Source organism: Phyllostomus discolor, chromosome 11 (assembly GCF_004126475.2).
Source record: "Phyllostomus discolor isolate MPI-MPIP mPhyDis1 chromosome 11, mPhyDis1.pri.v3, whole genome shotgun sequence".
NCBI lineage: Eukaryota > Metazoa > Chordata > Mammalia > Chiroptera > Phyllostomidae > Phyllostomus > Phyllostomus discolor.
This window is the reverse complement of record NC_040913.2, coordinates 66493764-66510574: the sequence shown is the minus strand read 5'-3', so window position 1 is coordinate 66510574 and position 16811 is coordinate 66493764. Positions and strand designations below refer to the sequence as shown.

The window sequence follows — 16811 nt, the reverse complement described above, 5'->3', positions numbered from 1 at the left end:
TGATACATAAGCACTGCACCATTTATGAATATGAAAAATCTCTGAATGTCTTATATCCATCAAACATTCAAACAACAAATTAATACACGCTGCACAGTGTATACTGCCTATTCTGGAACAGAATTCTCACATTCATTTACCTATTCTATCACTCTGGAATTAACCCAGAATAAAATACCTACAGCAATGTTTTCTAAGGCATTCTTTACCAACTGGCAACCCGTGTGCACCAGAAGAAGCTGAGAAGTTTTCTTTACCCTGGAAATTCTGATTATGTGAATGCTAGAAAGGTACAGGATTTAAGCCACTTACTCATGTTTATAAAATAAGTCACATTTAAAAAACTGCAGGAAAACAAATATTCAACCCCAGACCTTCCCCCCGCCCTCAGCAGAAGGAAATATAATTTGGTCCTATGTATTGAAATAACCAAATTATAAGAAAACAGATCCTGACTGTTTCTGGAAAAGGTCAAATTAGCTTAATAGCAAAGACAAGAGTTCAATAGCATAGACATGAATGATTTGGTATGTGAATAAGGGGAAGTAGCCAAATGGTTAGACTGTAAAAAAAAATGTGAAAGGAGAAAAATACAAATAATAATAATAATATCCAGGGGCATCACCAAAAATGCATATGCTGGGCAAGTCTGTTAAAAATATTTACCACTTGGATAGGAGAAATAATTTTTTCATAAGTCTAATAACATAGCAAAAGGGAATTTTAAAATGTAAATTACACTGAAATTTATATTGATGGATAAAACATAAAACAGCAGAGGGCCTGGAGGAAGTAAAGGAGTAAAAGAGAGCACAAAAATTGGACATGTCCACCCCAGTTCCAGGATGAAGGAGTCACGAACCAGTGGAAGGTTTAGACCCACCAGGCCTGCACCTCGGCCAGGTCGGAGGTAGGGGAAAGAGGGCCCATCCACTCTTCCCCTCTCGTGGAGACAAAACCGCACGGTGTTTATTTCTCACAGTTCAACCTCTTCTCCCTCCCTTTTTTTAAAACTACAAGATGTTGGAAGAGAAGTGAAATTGACTGAAAAATATTAGTTGGGCACATTTGAAATAAAGGCCAATTAGCTAGTCCAAAGGTTGTGGGCTATTGTTAAGCTGAAGTAAAGGCGAATTCCATTCTCTTTTTCCGTTTTCTCTTTGAGGAAACCAAGGCAGGCAGCGCAAAAATAACTTGCCTGGGGAGCCACACCTCCTGGATGATACAATCTGAGAAAAGAAGGTCCCTGCCTGATAAAGTGTCTCTCACAAATCTGGTTACCTACCATCACTGCTAGTGGCTTTTCTAAAACTTGTTACTGCAGAAAAACAAAGGTGTCCCTGATGTTTAGCACTCACATCGCAATATGGACTTGGGGGAACAACACGAGTCTTTCCTCTGCTAAGCTTTTCCCCACCCCTGAAGAGAGAGAGAGAGACAGACAGACAGACAAACAGACAGACTCCACTTAAAACGGTCACTCAGATTGACCTTCCTAAGGGCAGAGCTATGAAAGGTGCACACACATTCCCCAGACTCTGGAGTCCTCTGGACAGTGAAGAGATTCAGGAGAAAAGCTTTGATTTGGCGTTCCCCTTAGATGGGAAGAAACACTTTCATCTTCTGCCAAGGTCTCCTTCTTAAAGAAAGCTCATACATCTGAAAGGCTGCCTAAGGTAATTCCTATACCTGGAAAAAAATACAGTTCCCATCATAACACCCTCTTCTAGTCCCAAACCTCTGAGCGTTGGACTTCTCAAACCTGTGACTAACCGCGGGCCTGGCCGGCTGTCAGCCGCTGGGGAATAATGGGCTTTTGTTAAAGACAGTGGCAAGGAAACAACACCCTCCGGACAGTTTTCTTTCTCTTGTATACACACATCCCCTTTTTATACCCAGTGCCGACGGTTACTGCCGCACACGGTTTCCCCTCGGTCTGATGTAAAACAAAAAGAACTTTTCCCCTCCCAGCCCTCCCCCTGAATTCACCAGCAGGGCACCACCGAGGGTGGATTTCAGAGGAACTTCAGAACACCCGGGGCCTCTAACCTGATTGGTTACTTGCAGGGGAAAAAAATATTCCAAACTTCACTTCTGAATCCCCCAATGGTGTGACAAACAAGCAAAATCACCGCCTTTTCCTGTGGAAGTGTAACACTCCCAATCTCTTAAACCTCGTGTAGAGGTGGAGGGAGGCGGGCGAACCTGAACATCCCTCCCAGCCCTGGGCCTTGAGCTAAACCCGAGGAAGATCTCTGCTGGGATTGCTCGAACCAGCGCGGACTCCAGGGAGAGACGCGGCCGTGGACCGGGAGCAGGTGGGGACCGGGGAAGAGCGTGAGCGCGCGGGACCCGTCGGAAGCCCAAGGGTGCAAACTCTGCAGGTCCTTCCTGCGTCCTGCTTGTCCCCCGGGGGGCGGCAAGCATCACCAGGCCGCCCAAACCCTGAGGGACCACGGAGGCATCAGCAGGATCCGGGGCTGGGGGCGGCGGCGTCTGGTCCCCAGGTCTCGTCCCCGCCCGGTTCCCAGTCCTCCCGAGGGCAGCACTCACGTATCTCTGCACGAGCGTCCGCACGAGGCTGCAGTCCATGGCTCCTCCGGCCGCGCCTGCCCGCGCTCAGCGCCCAGGCGCCCGGCTCAGCGCGCCCATGGGCCCGGGCCCGAGTGTGGCCGCGCGCCCCCGCCCGGGTCACGGCCTGGGCGCGCCGGGAGGTGCGGGGGGCGGCCGCGGCCCCTCAGCGCTCATGCCCGGCCCGGCCTGCGGCGGCCGGCGCGGTGGTGGCTGCTCCGCGGTTGTGGCTTCGCGCCCGGGCTGCTGGCGGTGTGGCTGCGGGCTGGGAGCGTTACGGCCCGGGCGGATCCTGCTGCTGCTCTGCTGCTCAGCTCAGCTCCTCTGCTCTGCTCTCTTCCCCTCTCCTCCCCTCCCCTCCGCCCGCAGCACCTCTCAGCCCTGCCTCCGGCTGCCCGGTCCCAGCGCGCACGTCACTAGCGCGTTTGAGCATGCGCCCCGCAGCCCGCGGCCCCCGCCCCGGCACTGTAGCCGTACCACACTTTGGCACGCGCGTGCTCCGGTCTTGCCTCCCTCCTTCACTTCGCCCTGTCCGGTCCCCGGAGCCCGAGAGAGGAGAGGACCCTGGGACGGAGGGCGGAGGGTGAAGGCCGGCAGGTGGGGAGGACTCCCTGTTGCTTCCGACTCCGGACGGCCTGGCCCGGGAGCCAGAGCGAAGGGGACTGTGCTCCCCGCACGGGGGCCGCAGTGACTGGGACTGAGCGCTCTGCCAAGAGGGTCAGGGCGCTGGACTTTGTGCCTTGCGGAAGCCCCCATCAGTCAGCGTGCTGGTCCTCTCACTCTCACCCGAAACTTCAATCTTTCCCCCAAAGGCCCAACAGTGGGAGCGAGGTCATAGGGGTACTGGAAGGGTGCTTGCGGGGCAAGGGGGTTGAGGACCCTTTAACGGGGGTCGGGGTCGTGCCCCCGTGGGAGTCCACCCCCCACACGTGGCCTCTCCTGCTTTGCAGGTAAGAGAGGGCAGAGGTGTGCCTCTAGTGGCTGCCCAGGGTTGCGCAGCTTCTCTGCTCTGGTGCCAAGGTAAGCACAGAGCAGAAAAGGGATCCTTGCTCCTTTTAAAAATACGATCCCTAGCCCTGGCCTCCCACCCTAGTAAGGCGGTGGAAGTGAGGGATTGGAGTCAGCCTTAGAACCTGTTACACCAGCCACCAGCCCCAGCGGGTAGCCCTTTCCCGGTCCTGCCCGTCCAGCTCCTCTCTTCGCCCAGGCTTGGCCTGAGCCTGCCACCAGGAGGCCAAGCCCGGCCCAGCTAGGGTAGAGGGGAGTTCCTGGCTCACCCGGCCTCCAAGTCCTGGGGAGGGGGGCAGGGCACACACTTGGCACTGCTAGCTCTGAACCAGGCAGAACTGTTGCTTCGCACAAACACCACTATTTCAAACCTAGGGTATGTTTCTGTTTTCCCAGCAGCTAAACAAATAATATCCTTAACTGTACAGTCAGCCTTGAATTAATTGATACACTTTGTTTCCAACTTCCCTTCTCTTGGTTACAAGCCATCATCATTTGTGAAACCTGACAGATGCACCACCACCTTCAGCAGCCTTTAAGGAGCACTGCCCCTGACAGCAGCAGGTTTGCAATTGAACGTGAATGTTCCCCTGACTGGCTGTGGGAGAGAAGCAGTATTGGACACTTTTTGGATTAGAGACAGACTAGAAATGAGTTCTAGTGAATGCTAAGTCACTGAACTATCTGGATTCGGAACTACTTTTCTTCAGTAAAATGCTCCAGTTGTTGGTCAGCTAACTCACTGATTCCCCACTTCCTATCCGAATCTACTCCCTGCCTTCTCTGTCCCGCTCTGCACCCAAAAGGCCTGTGGCCATCATCAGTGGCTCTTCACCGGAAGAGGTGCCAGCTGCAGCCTGGAGACCAAGGAGAGAGAGAGGCAGGTATATTTCTTCCCTCCTCTCTGTCCTGGCTGTACCCTGGGCCTGGCAGTATATGTGTGCCTGTGTGACTGTCTGGTTGGGCTTCCTTTTCCATTGCATCAACTCATGTCAGGCTCTAGGAACTCAGCTCTCTCCCGCACGGCCCTTAAGGCCTGGCAGTGGTGTCTGCCTCCCACTGCTGCTGGCCCCTGGGTAACAGCACCCTTTGATGTGTTGTTGAACTATAACTGCACTACAGCAAATGGCTTCTTCATCACACTCTCTTCCAAATCTCCCAAGAATGCGTCTGCGTCCTGCCAGAACCCTGACTGCTAGAGCTGGATTTTGACTACCTTTCTACCTTTGCAAACTGTGACGTTTGGATGGGGAGTGGGAGGGCACAAGCAGATTTCACTTAAGTCTGCTGGACATAGGCTGCTTCTCTCTCAGGACTGTCTGTTTCATTCAATGGTGAATGTTAATTTCATATTGTAGTAGATACCATGGCTGCCAGTGCAGCAACCACACCCTTCTTTTCCTTGCTGGTAGCAACCTACCCTGGTCTGGCTATCCACGCTCCAGATGGCTAGTATAAAGTGGCTCATGTAAACTAATCTTGGTAACTCCATTTTTCTTCCGTAATTGGTTTAAAATAGGGTTCAGCCAAGTTTCCTCACTCTTAAAAAGTCACATAAAGAAGAAATACTCCTTGTTTCCTGTTGGATGTGATATCTGGCTTTTTGCAGCCTTCTTGCATCTGCGACAGGAAGTAACCTGAGGAGCTTCCTTGCTCTGGGGATGGCAGCATGGAAAGGTGGGAAAAGTATGGTCCTTAATGACACCATTGGGCCATTAACCAATCCCACTATGACTCTACCATGGAATTTCATATCATGAAAGATAGTAAATATCCTTATTAAATTGGATTTTTAGTTGCTAGTGATTGACAGCATTTTAATTTTAAACCTATGGAAACAAACCAGTTAAGACTCTCAAAGCAACAAAAAATCCAACTCACCCTGTGAACCAATTATTTCTGTATTACAAACCACCACAAACTGGGGAGCTCAAACAACATGAATCATTATTTGTCAGGACTCTGGGGTTTGGTGGAATGGTTCTTCTACTCCACCTGGTGTTGGCTGCAATTGTTCATGCATCTGCATCCTTTTGGGGGCTCAGCTGAGCCTGGAATGTTCAGATGGCTTCAGTCACATGTCTAGAGTCTCAACAGGGTGGATGGGAATCTAGGAGCAGATCGCCCTCTCTCTCCACACGTTTAGTGGTCTAGACTAAGCTGCTTTCCACGGCAGCTGGGTCCCCAAAGGGTCAAGGTAGACATGATACCACCCTTAAAAGCTTGGGCTTGGACATTCTGGGACATCACTTCTGTCAAATTCTATTGGGGAAAGTAAGTTCCAAGGCCAGCCCAGGTTCAAGGGGAGGGGGCAGGACATATTTCACTTCTTGGTGGGAGGAGGACCTTGTACATGAAGGGATGAAGAATTTATCAGTGGTCACCTTTGTAAATAATCTACTATACACAAGCAATAATGGAATGTGTTGGAACAGTGTTGGAATATGTTCACAATATCACAATAAGTTCAAAGTGCAACGGCTGCCAGAAATGTCAGGGTTTCCATGTCTCTTCATTCACTTCCAAAGGGAAAGAGAATTTTCACTCCAGAAGAGCTAAGTCCTGTGCCCATTCCTGGTCAATCAATCACTAAGCTTTGGAATGCCATCAGATGGTTGCCTTGGGCCTGGGTTGGGTGGAGATCTCTGATTAGTAAATGTCTAACAGGAATGGGATGATCTAAATCAGCTTTGGGTCTTGAGGACCTACTCTTGATCCACTGTCACTGTGGCTGCTTCACCACTGGGGACTGATGTGATAAATCAGGAGGAGACAACAGACCGAATACAAATCCCAAAACTTAAATGAAATTGCAGGTCTGCAGCTGGATGTTCAGGCTACACCCACACTCACACCTGCACAGACTCATAAACACCTGCTGTCCACTTCTCCCTGCACCTCAGAGGAGATGAGGGTGGAAACCAGAAATCTCGGATTCATTGACTTCTAAGGGGGGCCCAAAAAGTGGGGCCTTCTTCCAAAGAGAGTTCAAAACTGTTATTGTTACTGGGCTCTCAAATGACAGACCTGAAGCTAACATTGATTCCTGAAAACATGAAACAGGAGAGTGTGGGCTATTAACATGTTTCATTTTCAGGTAGGAGAAGGAGCAACTACTATACATGAGGGGGCTTGGCCTCCTCAGGTAAGCAGTCTTGCTCCTCCAAGCTGGTGGAGCCTTCTGTATACCTTTCTCAGGTCACTGTTACAACAGGTTCAGAATTATGTAGGTGCCATCTTCCCATGACTGGTTCTAGAATTCTTCAACGGCAGAAATTATACTTCCTGTACCTCCCACAGCTACCCTCTCCCCACTCCTCCCTTTCGTCTGGAATCTTCAGCCCCACTCCTAACTTGCCTCACAATACCCTGCTCACCCTTCAAGGCACACTCGAATGCCGTTTTCCCTACGTACTCCTCCGTCCCCTCTCAGTGGTAGTTACTCCCCCGCCTTAGCACTCTTAATGCACCACTTAGTGTCTCTTAGTTATTTATCCTAAACAGTATTTCTAAAGCCTGATCATTGATTAAAATCACCCACGGAGGAAAAATGAATAAATTACCCAGAGATAATTTTTTAAAAATAGCAATTCCCCTGGATCCCTCCTGCCAGCCCAGACATTTTTTATTCAATTGGTCTAGAGTGAGATCCAAGCACAGGTGTGTTTGCAAAGCTCCCAGATGCAAATTTTGAGACCCGCTAATCTAAACGTCTGTGTTCCTCCTTGAGCGAGAGCTTGTTGGGGATGACTTCATTAACTGACTCCCTGTTCTCTTCCCAGGGCATAGCACACAGTCCCTGGCACCCCCTAATAGGTGCTCAATAAACGGTCAAAGAAATAAATGTACCCAAACTGCTATTTCATCCACGAAGCATTATTATGATAGAATAAAGGGACCACATAAAGTCTTAGCATGTGCAGAGAGAAAAGGTGTACAGTCAGAGAAGTCAGTCCGGAAGGATACCAGTAACCCTCAGGGATGCTGTGGGGAGCCAGGTCCCAAGTGAGGAACGTCACTGAGGTTACCTCGCTGGCCACGCTCCGCAGGCCCCTTTCCACCGGAATGTGCTCAGGGAACCTTGTCTCCCACGCCTGCAAGGAGCTTGTGGGACTGTGCCTCTGAGTTACATTTGACAGTCTAGATTACCTTGGTCATTGCCCAGGTGTCAAAAAAATTGTTAACATTTCTTTATCATTCTTAATCCAAATATGTTAAGCACAAGTGGCAATCACAAACAATTAGTAAGATTCAGTCTTTCAGGTGAGGTCGGTGTGAGCTCTACCGTGAAAACTGTCACCAAACCCTGGGATTCCAGGTCATGTGGAGGTTTGTTTGGCAGGGATCTCCTATCTGCCGTTTTCTCATCTGTTCTGAGAGACCCCTGTCCTTTGATTCTACGTCTGTGAGATGTTCTCTCCTCCCCCAACACTCTGAGCCTTTTCGAGTTTCTTCCTCCAGGCACTGAGATGCAGGCCAGGAGCAAGTCCCAGGACGACCAGTCTCCAGGTCCTTTCCCTCCGCAGGGAGGCGTTCCTTTCTCCAGCGCAGAGGGGCCCCAGCCTGCGTCTCTCAGTGGGTGATCACGCCAGGGGATCGCTCATCCCGAAAGGAGCCCAGGTAGGTTGACTGTTGCTTCTGAGTTTCCCATTTTCTCTTAGTTATTTCTCAGTGAGAACACATGAAAGGAAAATATGCTAAGAACCCTTTTCTCTTTCCTTATTTTTACAACCCCTCCCCTACTTTTTTCTTTTTCCTAAAGAGATTAATTATTTTAATTTCAGATTTCTTTCAGGGGGGAAAAAAAACTATGTTCTTAAAGTTACCAATAAGTCATGGGGGAATTTGCTGTTCTCATTTATTTGAACAGAAACTTTAAAATATTATTTCTCCAAAGTAAATGAAATGCTAGGGTATCTGAAATAGGACTTAAAGGATAATTGGATATTTAGCATTCTTCTAGGCCATTCACACCTTTGCTCCCACAGGTCACTTGGACATTACATAACACCACTTTACCGAGTATTCTATTTACGGACACTTTTTAGAAAACTGGAAAAACGCTTTCTCTTGTCCCTTTTTGTTTATATAAACAGGAAGACAACATGGTTTGCCTTAAAGTGTCATTTATCTATCCTAATTTTAAGAATATTTTATCAGTTTTAATTGCAATTTATCTAATTCTAATTAGAGAGGCAAAAGTACATTAACAAACTCAGTGGTTTTGAGGACATCATGCTGATTGACAAGAGCCAGACAGAAAAGAACACATACTGCATGATTCCACTGATAGCAGGTCCCTAGAAGAGTCCCATTGATAGAGGCAGGAAGAACAGTAGTTTCCTGGGGATGGGAGGTTAGCCTTCAGTGGGTGGGAGGTTAGAGGTCAGTGGGTACAAGGTTTCATTTGGGAAGATGAAGAGCTCTGGAGAACTCTCCCACCCTCCAGAGAGGCCACTGGGGTTGAGAAACATCTGGTGTGAAGGTGCTTGGGTTCTGGCCCCCTGAAGGAGAGGTTCACCCCAGCACCCCACCTTCACCGCACACCAAATAGCGATGATGGGACAGGGACAGTGCTTTGGAGGGTGAAAGACATGAAGGTACGACACATGGTTGGTTCCCCCAGTTCAGGGGAGACAGGGGTGCGTGGTCAGCATCGAGGATCAGAGAGGACATTGCTACATGTCATCCTTTGTGTAACTTGACACATGCTAGCTGACCAGCAAGTGTAAACTTTCTTTTCCACTTCGTCTGCTGCAGCGGATGTACAGTCTCATTCCCCTGCTTGCTGCATCCAGGGACCTTAAACAACCTACACTCCTCCTTCAAAGGTCCACAGTTTTCATGTTGCAGTGATAACTCCGAGACCTGCCCTGCCCTGCCTCACAGCCCCTTTTACCTCCACTGTCCCACTAGGTCACTCCTCCTGTGACCTTTATACCATTACTTGACCTGGCTAACTAGACATGACCTTGTCACTCTGTCCACCACAGTGGACTTTGCTTTGTACCTGTGTGGAAGAAGCCCAGGCTTGTGTGTCTTTGAAAGGCTGATACCCTGATTAAGGCTAGAACAAAACCAGGACACCTGTGGCCAGCACACCCTGACAAGGTCTCAGAATGCACTGGTATTCAGGGCTGTCTGGAGAGCATCCTCGGGCCTTGGTTCAGCTCTCAAACAGGCTCTCCGAGGCTGCTACATTACAGTCTTCTGTGGGGAGTATTTGGATCACTCCACCTGGAAATGGAAGAAAGGAGGCAAAGAATGGGTGGCTTTCTTCTATGTAACCCTACAGGGGTACATCAAAAGTTTACTTTCTGCATTACAATAAAAGCCTTGTTTACATAAAAATGTATTTTAACTTTAACCGAAGACATGCATTTGCACAGCTTTAAAATCATGCAGAATTATGTGGCTTATAATAATAACGAAACATCCTCCCCTCAATTCTAAATCCTTTTCTGCAGAGGCTAGCACGTATACCTCTTTGTTTTTTATCCTTTATTGCTTCCATATTTCTAAATACTGTGCTTATAATTTTTAAAAATTTAGAAAGCATTCATTGATTTCCTACTAAGAAAGATGAAGTATTCACCTCTTCTGCTCCCATGCACACCTCCCCCACCACTACCCATCCACACAGAGTTTTACACGAATCTTCATTACGTCAATATTTTGTGTTTTAATAATATCCTATTATTATGAGGGAGTAAATATTGGTGCATGCACTACATGCTACCCCTGCATTGTTATGCATTTTGACTATATTTTCTTTAGTATTCAATTTTTTAAGGTAACTAGTGCTTCCCTTTTTCTTTTTCCTAGTTTTCTTTTTTCTCTTAAAAAAAGATCTTTATTGTATTTTTTTATTCTTGGTTCTCTATAACTTACCACTAATGCACAATCAACTCTAACTACTGTAAAAGTGCCCTCAGTGTGATCACATCATTATCAGCCAGTTCTGTCTTGTCCCCTGGAGACATCCTCTGGTCACCCTCTGGAGTCCTGCCCTGACCCAGACTGGTGAGTTCCTGAGCTTGTTGCCTGCCCGTGTCCTCTGGCTTCCCTTCACCAGTGTCTTGGAATTCCTTCCACCTCTTTCATAATCTGGTTTTTTTTCCCCATGGATCTCATGATGTCTCCTTTCTTGATTTATTTCTTTATTTTGGTGACATGCATTCTCCAGTAGCTTCCTGGGAAAGGGTGCATAGAAAGTAAATGTTAGGTACATTTTTTTCCTGATGTTATTCTTGATGGATAATTTGACTGAGATATAGTCACAGGTAGGACATACTTGTCTGGAAAATGTGGAGGGTGAAAGGTGGTGGTGGATAGTTTTTAATCTTTCCAAATCCCAACAGTAAAACAAAGCAATTAGATAGCCAACCCCCAAACCCATGAACTACATTTATAAGAATATTAGGTGGCAAGGTATCCCTGGGACCCCCAAATACAAGTAGTATGTTACTAACAGAAGCTCTCATGGTCCACCATAGATACTGGAATTTTACAATTTTGTTAATAAACAACTTTTAAAAATTAAGCAAACTGCATGTGGAAATTTCTTAAAAATGATTTCTTACTTGAGGAATCTCATTCTAACTAGAGTAACACATTGTTCCAAACAGCAATTTGATTTAGTTTAAACCAGTACGTTTTCTCTATCAATTCTTTTCCAATGATTATCTCCTGTTTTTTAATCTCAGCTATAAATGGAGGAAGGCTTACCAGGGTGAGTGGAGATAATCACTTTCTGGGCTAACAGAGCAGGAGGCAGTGAGACTGCAGTGCTTCTGCTGGTGTGACATCTCTTATGAAAAATGAATGCCTGAAGCTTCTGTGCACCAGGAGAGGCTACATCACGGGGTGCTTTCTTCCATCCACTTTTGAAAGCCTCAGGGAAACAGCCATTGTGCAAACATCTTCAGCCAGAATCCGAGCATCCTGAGCAAACCCTACTGCAGTCTCGGAACCTGGCACGACGTCATGCTTTGAAGATAAAAATAAATTCTTTTTGCCCCCTGACTGGCAAAATTAGAAACTTAATTAAAATGTCATCCAGTGCAACCACAAATTCCATGTACCCGATTTGAAACGTTAACAATAATAATAATAATGACTTAGCACATGCACTAAGTTTCATCTTCAAAACTCTTTATAAACATCATTCTCCCCTGCCCCCCACGACTGTTTGGAGGAAACATGCGCTAAGTGGCAAAGGTTAAGCCACAGAAAATGAACATGCAAAATTGTCTGTGATTATGGTAAGAATATTACATTCCCTGGTAGGTAACAAGAGCATCTCTGTGGGAACGTGACCAAAGATCATACCTTTTACTATTTTAAGTGCAACAGGAGATTTCGGATCTGCTTTCAAGTGTGTAGGGGTGGTAACAGAGTTCTTTGACACCTGTGTGGGCTCTGATTTTACATTGTTTAGAATTCCATGTAAATGAAGAATGGAAAAGAAAGAAATTTCACCTCATATTGATTTTATTCTTGAGGATTTGGAAACTATGTGAGGACAGACAAGAGGCAGGTGAAGCCATGGGAACCCTTGGTCTGCAATGAAGAGGCCTCAGAATCTCTTGACGTTTCTTGACCCACGCAGTGACCAAATCTTTGTTTCCTGCTCGTGCTTTCTCGCCACCCTATGCGTCCTCCTGTATTTCCTTCCACCCTCTCTTCCCGTCTCCTCACCCCGGGGTCCACTCGTTGAATGCCTGTGCCCAAGGCACACTGGTTGAGCTGGTGAGGGCTGGGTAAACAGACCTCATTACAATGTCATCGGGTGAGTAGGGACAGGTAGGGCAGAGGAGGTACCCTTTGTTCATCCTGATCTCTGCTGTATAAGAATCAATACTCCCTAGACTTCTTAATGACGGATAAAAGAAATGCTAAGAGCATTGTGGCTTTCTGGTCCAGCTGAATACTGAGTGGCTGCTTAGGCCTATTTATAAACCATATTGTTTGTTACAGTACAATTATGGAATAACTTTACTTTTGTGAATTTTGCTATAAAGAATTTGATTCTATTTCTCAATTTATATTCATTACAACTATATTACAATGAAATATTCATTGGATTTAATTGCTTTTTATGGAATGGAACCAAAACTTCTCCATCCAGTTTTCACAGACTCTCATCATCTGGCTGATCCCTAGTTGGCTAGATTCTCTTCCATTCACCTGCATTGCTCTTTCATCCCTCTGGAACATTCCTCTTCTTCCTGTGTGCCGGGCAAACCTCATTAGATCTTTAAGAATGCTGCTCTCCATTCGGTATTTGCTTCTTTCTCTGGGACAGCTGGAGGCAGACTCCCACACTGGGTTGTACACTCTCTATAATCCCTTCCCTTCTGGTGGGAGTTGAACCTGTGACTATGAACTCGGAATCTCTCTCCTGTGATTGATTAGGTTACATCATATTGAGCAGAGATGCTCTCCTGTTGGCTGTAAAGAAGGGCCACATGGTAGAGAATGGCTGGCAGACCCCTACAACTGAGAACGGTCTTCAGCTGGCAGGCAACAAGAAATAGGGACCTCAGTCCCTCAGCTGCAAAGAACTGAATTCTGGCTACAACCAGTGAGCTCGGGAGGCAGTTCTGAGCCTCCCATGAGACCAAAGCCCCAGCCCGCACCTTGATTTCAGCCTCAGGAGACCCTGAGCAGAGGACTCTGCTTACCATAATCAGTCTCCTGACCCATGGAAACCGAGAAATAATAAGTTTGGGTTATTTTTAACACCTGCATTTGTGATAATATGGCATGTAGCAACAGAAAACTAATACAGGTGTCCCACGGAACTTAGTATGGTCTGTTCTCATAGCACTTTTCTGCTGCCTTATAATTACTTGATTGTACAAGTATGCCTCTCTCTCTCTGCTTTTGTGAATTCTTCAGTAAAGGTCATCACCATCATCTCTGCTCCTGGGCGATAATTACCGGAGCACATCTGACGCATGAAGAAGGACCTGCCCAGACAGATCCTCTGACATCTTCTGCGCCCTCCCTGCTCATTCTGACTGTAGCACCTCTCCTCTGCCTGCCAAGACTCGGCTCAGGTTCCTCCTCAGCGAGCCTGTTTTGGGCATTTTGGCCAGTTTGGGGCTATCCAGTGTTACCAATAAGCACCCCACCTATTCCTACCAGCCCTGGTCTCCCTCTAGAGGCATCCCATCATACATGGTCTCGCATGGGGAATAATTCCCAGCAGTCCTTTGGGTAGGAGGTTGTTCTCTACTTCATTCCCTTTGTAGTACCTGGTGGGAGTGGGGGTGACTTACAGTGGGTGGAACATAATGTCATCTCTGACCGCAGGGTAGCTGTGAGAGGGACTTGCCCACCCTGCTCCCTGATACAGCAAGTGGGTGATGTTTGGCCATCGCTCATGACTTTTATCCTTGAACAAGTGACCCAAAGGCGGAGGGGGTGTTTGCAGATGGAATTCCTCACAGCAGAAACACGCAGCCCAGGCCAAGCTGGGATGTAACCACCCCGTTCCCAGACTGCATGGTAATTCTCTGAGCTCAACTTCTAAGCCTGGCCTTGTAGGCCCCTCTGGGTCTGTGAGCCCTGTATTCTTCCAGTGAATTCTCCTTGTCCCGCAAGATAATATGATCCCTGCCAACAGCCCTGGTGGATTCACCTTCCCCATTTCTATCAGCCATCATTGAGTGTTTCTCCATGAAACTTCTATAGATGTCACAGTAACTCTGGAGCCAGCCTATTGAGTTCAAATCCTGGGTCTGCTTCTGAACTAACTTCCAGACCTTGGAAGTTTGCACATGCTCTCTGGACCTTGGCTCTATCATGAGAAATAATGACAACCCTTACCACACGGATTATTTCAGGACTCACGGGTTAACATATGTAAAGTTCTTGAAACCAAGTCATTATGTGTTTTGCTGTTATTTCATCCTATTCCGTTTGACTATGGACAATGTTATGCATATATTATTTTCCAGTGTAAATTGTAAGGTCCCTCAGGTAAGAGGCCATTCCTTGTTTCCAATCCCTTCAGGGCCCCAAGCATAGAGGGAGTATGCCGTATGGCGTGGCATCATGGGACCCATCACCACAGGTACTTCCCCATCCAGGGTGGTTTCCAGACAATACTGTGACAGGTGCTCTGCGTTCTCTACTCTCTTTCAGATAAGGCTGTAGATTCTGATGATTCTAACCCTCATGTTTATTGCATCCCTGTAGGGAGCTGATGGAAGCCCGGTTACCTCTGCCCCACTTCCTGCCTGATTCGGCAGCTTTTGCCCACCTCCCCTGACCCTGTACACCTGCAAGTCATTTCCCAAGGCCTCAAGGAAATAGTGTCTGCTCCTTCTCATAACACAGGGTGGCTTCGATCCAGTCATGTAGCTTTCTTGTTTGACCTTGAAAGTAGGACCATTAATCCATTTGTACTACATTTAGGGGCAACTTTTGCCAATTAATATAGCTGGAGAGAGAGTGGAAATATTTAACTACAAGAGTGACATCAGCTGTGATTATTACATCAAATGGACCAGGGCGAACTGACAGTGTTGGCTCTGAATACAGCACTTGCAGCCAGAACAGAACAAGAACATTAAATAATTGCAAGTAACCAAATTTCATTTTAATGTAATAAATTAATAAAATGGTGAAATAGGTACTTTGAAAAACATAAGATTGGCTGACATGTCCAAAGAATGGGACAGGAGAAAAGGAAATGGAAAGGAATGGGGGTGGCGGGGGAGGAGAGAAGAGAAGGGAGGCGAGGGGAGGGGAAGGGAAGGGACTAATGGAACTTGATGGGAGAATGAAAGTAACGCTGAAGGGTCACGTTGGTGAATCAAAGCAGGGAGCATGTTGTAGCCAAGGGAAACTTGGACTAGATCTTCCTAAGAGAGGGTTTAGGAGCAATGATTTATGATGCATCAGGCAGAGAGTATGATACTACATTTTGGTGATTCGGAACCTTTTATGACCGGCCAGACGTTCAAATCATGCTGTGGATCAGAGGTTTACGCTGTAATTCGAGGAAATGTGGTCACACACCGAACTTTCTATGTTGTCTGAAGAGTGGGGAACAGAAGATTTCCTGGAGAAAGAAGAGGCAAAAATGTAGCTGTGAGGGCCGGAGGGCAGAAAGGCCAGTACCGTAAACCCTGTGGGGACAACATGAGGGTCTCCACAGTAAGTCGTCTACATGAAAAGAGGGGTTAACTAGGAGGTTCATCGAGACAGGAGTGAGAGTCAGAGCTCAGGGCCCGGACTGGCTAGGTACCACCACTTCTAGTTACTAGGCCCTGGGGTAGTGGTAGTCCCTTCCTCAAAAGCTTGTTGTTAAACTAGTGAATCCTCCCAAGTATACTATTAAAGTGCTTAGAACAGTGCCTGGTTGCTAGTACTTGTTACATGACTAGATGTTAGCTGTTATCACTTGACACTGTTTTACAAATTGACATTTGACTTAACGATGAAAACCACCAGCCTGAGAAAAATTCCTCATGATAGTTGTATAAGGCAGTACCTGTGACACATAGTTTTTGTGAACATGGCTGGATAGGAGTGGCTGGCTCCGGGAGCCTTCTTAAGAGGGAGCTGAAATGACCGTCACTCTCTTCTTTGTCCCTTTCTTCATCCTGCTGCCAGACCACGAGGCTGCTGACACCTGGGGATGGAAGAAGGGTAAGCTGGAAGGGGTGTGGAAACCCAGGGCCTTGGGCACTGGACTGTGTACCTCTGGACTGTTTATATGAGAGAGAGTTATAAATTCTTGCCTTACCGAAGCCACTAATATCTTGAGTTTTGTCATTCTCATTTGAACCTAATCTTAGTACTTTGGTCAACATATCCATTGTCATCTACACCTGACATGTAATGGAGACTGCACGAAATGGGTTATAATTTTGCTGTCATCCAACTTAGTGGGAATACAAACAAATATTAATGCATTATTAACAAACTGGCAAGCCACATAAAGCACAGATGGCTAGACTTGTTACAAATTACATGCATTAATCATGAAGCATTTTTCATCTTCTGGTACTCTCTCATATAATGACAGTATAAGTTTCTTTTTTTTTTCCTGGTAAATCTACTGATATACTGTAAGTGAAATGAAACTTCAGTGGGGATTCCTGAGACAGGATTTCCAAATTCAAACCAGTTTAACAAAACAAATATAACAAGTAAAAATACATTTTAAGATTCTGTTAAAAGTCTGAATAAGCTTCTTTTTGTAAGGATCAATT

At 46.7% G+C, this 16811-nt stretch overlaps 1 protein-coding gene across 8 annotated transcripts in view; it reads right to left on the bottom strand.

Moving 5' to 3' along the window:
- The window catches only part of ATP11A (ATPase phospholipid transporting 11A), a 142776-nt gene extending 139838 nt beyond the window's left edge, over nt 1-2938 (bottom strand). For 4 of the 8 annotated variants that reach the window (XM_036011468.1, XM_036011470.1, XM_036011469.1 and 1 more), the window contains exon 1: nt 2554-2938. In XM_036011468.1, the coding sequence (XP_035867361.1) occupies nt 2554-2592 (39 nt within the window). In that variant the 5' untranslated portion in view covers nt 2593-2938. The remainder of the gene's footprint in view (nt 1-2553) is intronic. The other 4 variants (XM_028526466.2, XM_036011472.1, XM_036011471.1 and 1 more) reach the window with 2 other exon arrangements.
- Nucleotides 2939-16811: the final 13873 nt, after the last annotated feature.